Genomic DNA, 6,307 nt, shown 5'->3' with positions numbered 1-6,307 from the left:
GAATTTAGCTGGGAGGTGGAAATTTAGAATCCATGCGTACGCGTGAGTGACGCGTGCGCGTGGATGGCTTATTCAGAGATCGACGCGTACGCGTGACCGCGTGTGTCACGCGTACACGTGGGTTTGCGCACAAAATTGGCATGAATTAGGCACAACTCTTTGAAATTTGTATTGAGGCCAGGTGAGAATTTTGAATCCACGCGTATGCGTGGGTGACGCATGCGCGTGGATGGTCGAAAAAACTTGGGTCACGCGTACGCGTGGGGCACGCATACGCGTTGGTTAGTGCTCTATTTTTCAAATTTTTTCTAAGTTCTTGTACCAAACCAAGCATTCCAAACCTCCAAACAGCTACCAAAACACCATAAAACCTTATTTAACATACTAGACCACCAACTAAACTCAACTAACCAATCAAAACATGAAATTAAACTAATTACCAATATGTACAAAAGAGAAAATGAAAAGATTTTACCATGGTGGGGTGTCTCCTACCTAACACTTTTGTTTATTGTCCTTAAGTTGGACTTATGGGGAGCTCCTCATCAAGGTGACTTGCGCTTGTACTCATCTTGAAACATCCACCAATGCTTGGATCTCCAATGAGCTCCATTCTTCAAAATTAATAACTCCAAGACTTGATGGAGTTCCGCACAAGCTAAGGGCTCCCAAATGTGATCCTCATGTATTACCGAATACCATATCTTGTTTCTACACCCATCTTCAAATTGATCATCATTATTCCATTTGGGTGGCAAGCAAGATGAATTCTCAATAAAGTGCCAAATCCTCCTTCTAGACCCACCTAATTGAGCACTAGCCATATAACACCCTAATTACCCTAAGCCTTACCTCAAGCCATAAAGCAAAGGTTAATCAGAGGTTACGACAGTCCTAAGGCTTATACATATTTATATATAGAAGGAAATATTATATTCTAGAAGCCTGATGAAGGATTAAGCTCAAAGACAGAATTACAAAAGCGTGAAACGCTCACACGAAGCTAACGCATAAGATACAAGGTATAGGTATAAGAGAATAAAACATATATAAACATAATAATATAATATTCATAGAGAACTAGCCACAGCTTGCGGAGTTTAAGCCGACTAGTTACAAATAGAAAGATACAGAGTTTTAAAATTACCATAACTTATACAATCTATCTCTCAAATAAGCCTCTAAGGCCATAAAGATAAATATACAAAAAGTAAGAGAATACTATGACGAAAGTAAAACAAAAATAAACAAGGAACGAACCATACTCCGCGCTGTCACCGTATCCGCAATCTCACCGAAGTAGATTACAACCTGCATCTGAAAAATAACAACAAAATATGGAATGAGAACCGGAGGTTCTCAGTAGGGTAAAAGTGCCCAATGATTTAAGATGTAAGGCTCCGGGATGCCAAAGGCAATCCTAGAACTTCACATCACATACGGATATTCAAGCTTAGAACAAAATAAATAAATTAAGCCATAAACCATAAAGAGGGTTATCTAAACTTAGGGAAATTCTAACTAATACCAATCACGCCGCTGTATCCCACAGCCTTCACCACCCTAACCTCCGTGCGATCCCATCGCCACCGCCTACCTAACCTCCTCAGCACCAAACAATCACAATTAATGCAAGCAAGTAAAACACAAATAATATACATGTATAGCAAGTAGAACAACTAGCAAATAAACATATTATTCATTTAGGCAAGAGATGCAATTAGACAAAGCAAACAAAACACATAGTAGATGCACATGATGAATGTCTGTCCTATTGGCTCGTGATATCACTTGTCGGTCCGTAAATGCCAACCCGACACATCCTCTTGGATGTAGCCTTTTCTGCCACGTCAGGGATATAGTGCCCTGCACACTCATGCAACAGCTCTTCTGCTACGCCAGGGATATAGTGCCCTACACACTCATGTAGTATAGAGTCTACTACGCCAGTGATATAGGCCCTGCACACTTTCTGCAGTAGAGAAGGAAATAACCACAACAAATCATGCAGTAGAACTATCTGCTACGCTGGGATATAGGCCCCGCATACTTCCAACAACACCTGGTCATGCAGCAGAACAATCTGCCACACCGGAGATATAGGCTCCGAACACTATCAACAACAACTGTTCATGCAGCAGAACAATCTGCCATGCCGGAGATATAGGCTCCGCACACTTCTAACAACAACTGGTCATGCAGCAGAACAATCTGTCACGCCGAAGATATAGGCTCCGCACACTAGAACCAATCCAATAACTTCATCCTCAAATCATCACCAGACATCACCATTTCTCATCTCAAATTACTTTCAACAACATCTAATCATGCAGCAGAGAAACCTGCTATGCCAGGGTTATAGGCCCTGCACACTTTCCTTCCATATCCATCATCAGTTCTTAATTCCATTTCGAACTCATTAGTTCATCAATTTCTCAATTCACTGTCAGTAATCACCAAGTTCACTATTCTTCCTTCTCTCTCAACCAAACTCATCCTCAATACACCAAAAACCTAAACCTCCGTTTGCTAACTTTTTAAAGTAAAACCCAAATAAACCACCCAAGACATTCTCCACGTTTAATATCCAATAACAAGCCAAAATCTCCGTCTCTAGACTCAAAATGGAAGTATCCTATAGATTCAAACCCAGTTGAAATAGTTTAGTTAAATACAATAAAAAGAAAAATCATTTCTCTTGCAAAAACTGATTTTAAGTTTGTAATCTTTGCACCAAGACAACAAGCTACCCTGTTCTTAGAAAATCCACCAAAAATCATATTTTCATTTTATGTATCTGAAATTTTTCAAAAATAAACTAGACTCATATATCTTTACATCAGTCAAAGTCTCATAGAAAAGTCATTTTTCTGGAGAGAGTTATACTGATTACAACTTTACTTTCAAAAACTAGTTTTGCTGTCAAAATAGCTAAGAGCTCTATTTTTTAAACGAGCACAACTCCTTATATAAAATTTATAATAGTCTGAAATTTTGACAAAAACAAGAAAAAAGTCCAAGTCTCAATGTCCTTTTGGTCCCACTCAAAATTATGGTCAGGATTCGGAGATATAGGCTTGGAAAGTTGCTGGTTTGATTATGTAGCAGCAGAAAATCAGTTCTAAAGTAGCAAACTTCAAAAATTTATATCTCCTTATTCAACCTTTAAACTTTAACCAAAGTTTTCAATATTTTTATACACATCACAAAGATTTGAGAAAAATTAAACCCATTCAATTGTGATAGTTAGATCGTTCTCAAAAAGCGTCCGAAACTGCTGCCAGAAAATGGATTATGCAGAATTTTGCCAAACCTCAACTTTCAAAATATTTCAACCAAAAACACACCAAAACCACTTCAAACTCCAATTTCTATCATAATCTATCCTTTATATCATATTATACAATTTCTAACCACCAAACCTCAATTATGTGATACCAAAATCAATCTTCCACCAACACTTTCGTCAACTCTAATCAATCAACAACAACCTCAACAACCACAATAACCAACAATAAAAAAAATCATCATCAATATATGTCATCAAACATTATAATCATCAACATCCTTCATTCCAAATCACCATAAACATTTTACATTAACTCATCACCTTAAATTCTTAAAATTCTCATTATTCATCAATATAAATTATCATCATCAATATTCACCTCCCAATCTCAACACTCACCAACATAACTCATCAATAATCATCATATGTATCATCATATTCAAACCCATTCATACAACATCCAAATAATCTTCAAGCATACATTTATGAACCATTAGCCATACAATCACACCATTCAACCTATCTTAGGGTCAACTAGCCTAAGTGTCCAGAAACATTACATATTACATAAAGGAAACCGAAATCATACCTTGGCCGATTCCCAAACGCACCAAAACACCAAAACGAAGCCACCAAACTTGATCCAAAGCCTCAATTAACTCCAACAACACCAAAGCTCAAACTAACAACACATATACCACCCAAAATCAAAATCTAAGATACACAAAATAACTAAACATAAGGGTTTAGTGAAATCTTACCTTATTCAATGAGATTATGGTTAAAATCCAATAATTACTCGTTACTAGAGATCACCTAAACAAGCAAAACCACAAAATCTACTCAAAAACCAAACATAAAATCACACAGAATCTAGGGCTGGAAACTAGGAATGGAGACGTGAGATGTTACCAGATTTCTTCGAATAGAAAGGAAGAGCTGGTCAAGAGCTTCGTGTGGCCGCAAACGACTCGTCAAGCGGAGCTCCGGATCAAAAGTTATGGCTCCCGAAAGGTGGAGGTGAATAGTAACCACTCCCTTCTTCCTCTCTTCTCTCATAACCGCACCCCTCTTTCTTTTGGGGAAGAAATGGGCTAAAAAGCTCATTAAGTGAGCTTATATATGTTGGACCTTGGGACCGGTCTAACCCGTTAGTGTTTTTAGCCTGTTTGACACACTTTGGGTCAAAACCTTTAAGATTAGTTCCCGGTTTTAAATTATAAATTATTTTTGTCCTTTTTAAAATAATAAATCAATTTTCAAAAATCTTATTTTTCTCAAAACACAGTACCGGACAGGCTTAAACCGGTTCAACCAGTTCGGCTGCCGGTTCTCGGTCTTTCGCAGAAAATACATTTTCTGACTCAGAAAAATTCACTGAAACTAAATTTCACCTTTTTATTTTGAAATTAAAATTTCGAAATTTTGAATCTATTCCAGACACTAAAATTATTTTATTAAAACGGTTTTGCGTGAAAAACTCGGGTTCTTACATCCTCCCCTCCTTAAAAAGATTTTCGCCCTCGAAAATCCGAGTTACGCGACATATCCCTATCAAGGCGCCCTACTGTGTCGATGTTTCCCCCTTGCTTTCCGCTGCGTCACTCTGATTATCATCGTTAAGAATCCAAAATTTTCCTTAAAACAAATACCGATCTTTGTAACAATTTTCCAAAACATTCAAAATAAGATCAATATCAAACCTTTTTCAAAAGACTAAACAATCATTTACTCTTAAATTAATTACTTTGAAGCATAATTTTCTTAAATTCATTTAAAATCCTTAAATCCTAATTTCAGTTGAATCCCTTGTTGATAAGATAAATTATAAACCAAAATCACAAATCAAGAAAATCTTAAAACTCACTTTTTCTTTTAAATCGTATCATCAAATAAAAAATTCTGACTTACTTTCAAAACCAAATCATTCAAGCCAAGTTCCAAACCAAATTTTCAAAATCATTCTAAGCTTTAAAACTTTTTCAACAAGAATCTAAACTATACCGTTTATAAATAAAAAATCTTAATGAAAAACCGCAAAAGCGTCAATCGTTACTTCCATTGCCACTAGTTTCGGAGCTGCCCCCATCAACTGATATGCCGCAATCTCCACAAAATGGTTTTTCGAAACATGCTGAGCTCGTAATGTAACACCCTACCACACAAAGATTTACGCTTAAGTCGTAAAACAGAGGTGATGTGGTATTACGACCTCTAAAATAAAATAAGTACATATAATAGCAGAAGAGTTATAATATGCTAGGAGCCTTGAAGGATAGGGGAAATAAAAATCGCGAGATAAAAGCGCAACGCTCAAGGAACGAGTTAACTTGCATGCTAAGAAAACTGTAACTGTCAAACATAAGATAACAGAAGTAGGAATAGAGTGTCAAAGATACAAAATAACAAGCTCCTAACTCAGCCTGCGAAGTCAAGACTGGCTGGAGAATATTTACACATATATACATACATATCCAAAACCCAAAAGTACATACAGACAATCCTGCCTCTCCATAAACCTCTAAGAGGATCAAAAAGGACAAGTTATGCGGAGAGAAAGCTAAGTACATATATATACATCACTGTACAGCAAAACTATACAACAACACTATCCAGTAACCCCTCCGCTTTAAGAGTCCAGACGACTAACGAGATGGCTCCCGACCTGCATCTGAAAATCAACAACATAGGATAAGGATGGCTCCGGTTTATGGAATGAGAACCGGAGGTTCTCAGTATGGTAAAGGTGCCACACACATAATATATAAGGTCCTGGGAATGCCAGAGGCAATCCTAGAACGCCGACACTCAGATTGTAGAGCTTAAAGTATTAAACAGAAGCCATAAAAGACGGTTTCCTAAAAATATTTAATCCTAACTTAACCTTAAATCTAAGTCCTATACTGCCATTCCTCCATACCTCCAATTCCATCATACATTTTCACAGACAAATAAACAGATAAAGGCAAACACAAGAAAGTTACAACTACTGCAGGTAACAAATACACATTTAGCATG

The 6,307-nt window shown here is 37.0% G+C and overlaps 1 protein-coding gene across 1 annotated transcript in view; it reads right to left on the bottom strand.

Moving 5' to 3' along the window:
* LOC110267013 overlaps positions 5,793-6,307 on the bottom strand; it is a 4,587-nt gene continuing 4,072 nt past the window's right edge. The window contains exon 2 of the mRNA XM_021112129.1: positions 5,793-5,960. Coding sequence (XP_020967788.1) covers positions 5,935-5,960 — 26 coding nt within the window. The 3' untranslated portion in view covers positions 5,793-5,934. The remainder of the gene's footprint in view (positions 5,961-6,307) is intronic.

This window comes from Arachis ipaensis, chromosome B09, assembly GCF_000816755.2.
Source record: "Arachis ipaensis cultivar K30076 chromosome B09, Araip1.1, whole genome shotgun sequence".
NCBI classification, from domain to species: domain Eukaryota; kingdom Viridiplantae; phylum Streptophyta; class Magnoliopsida; order Fabales; family Fabaceae; genus Arachis; species Arachis ipaensis.
Note: the sequence above shows the minus strand (reverse complement) of the source record. Positions and strands in the feature narration are given on the sequence as shown.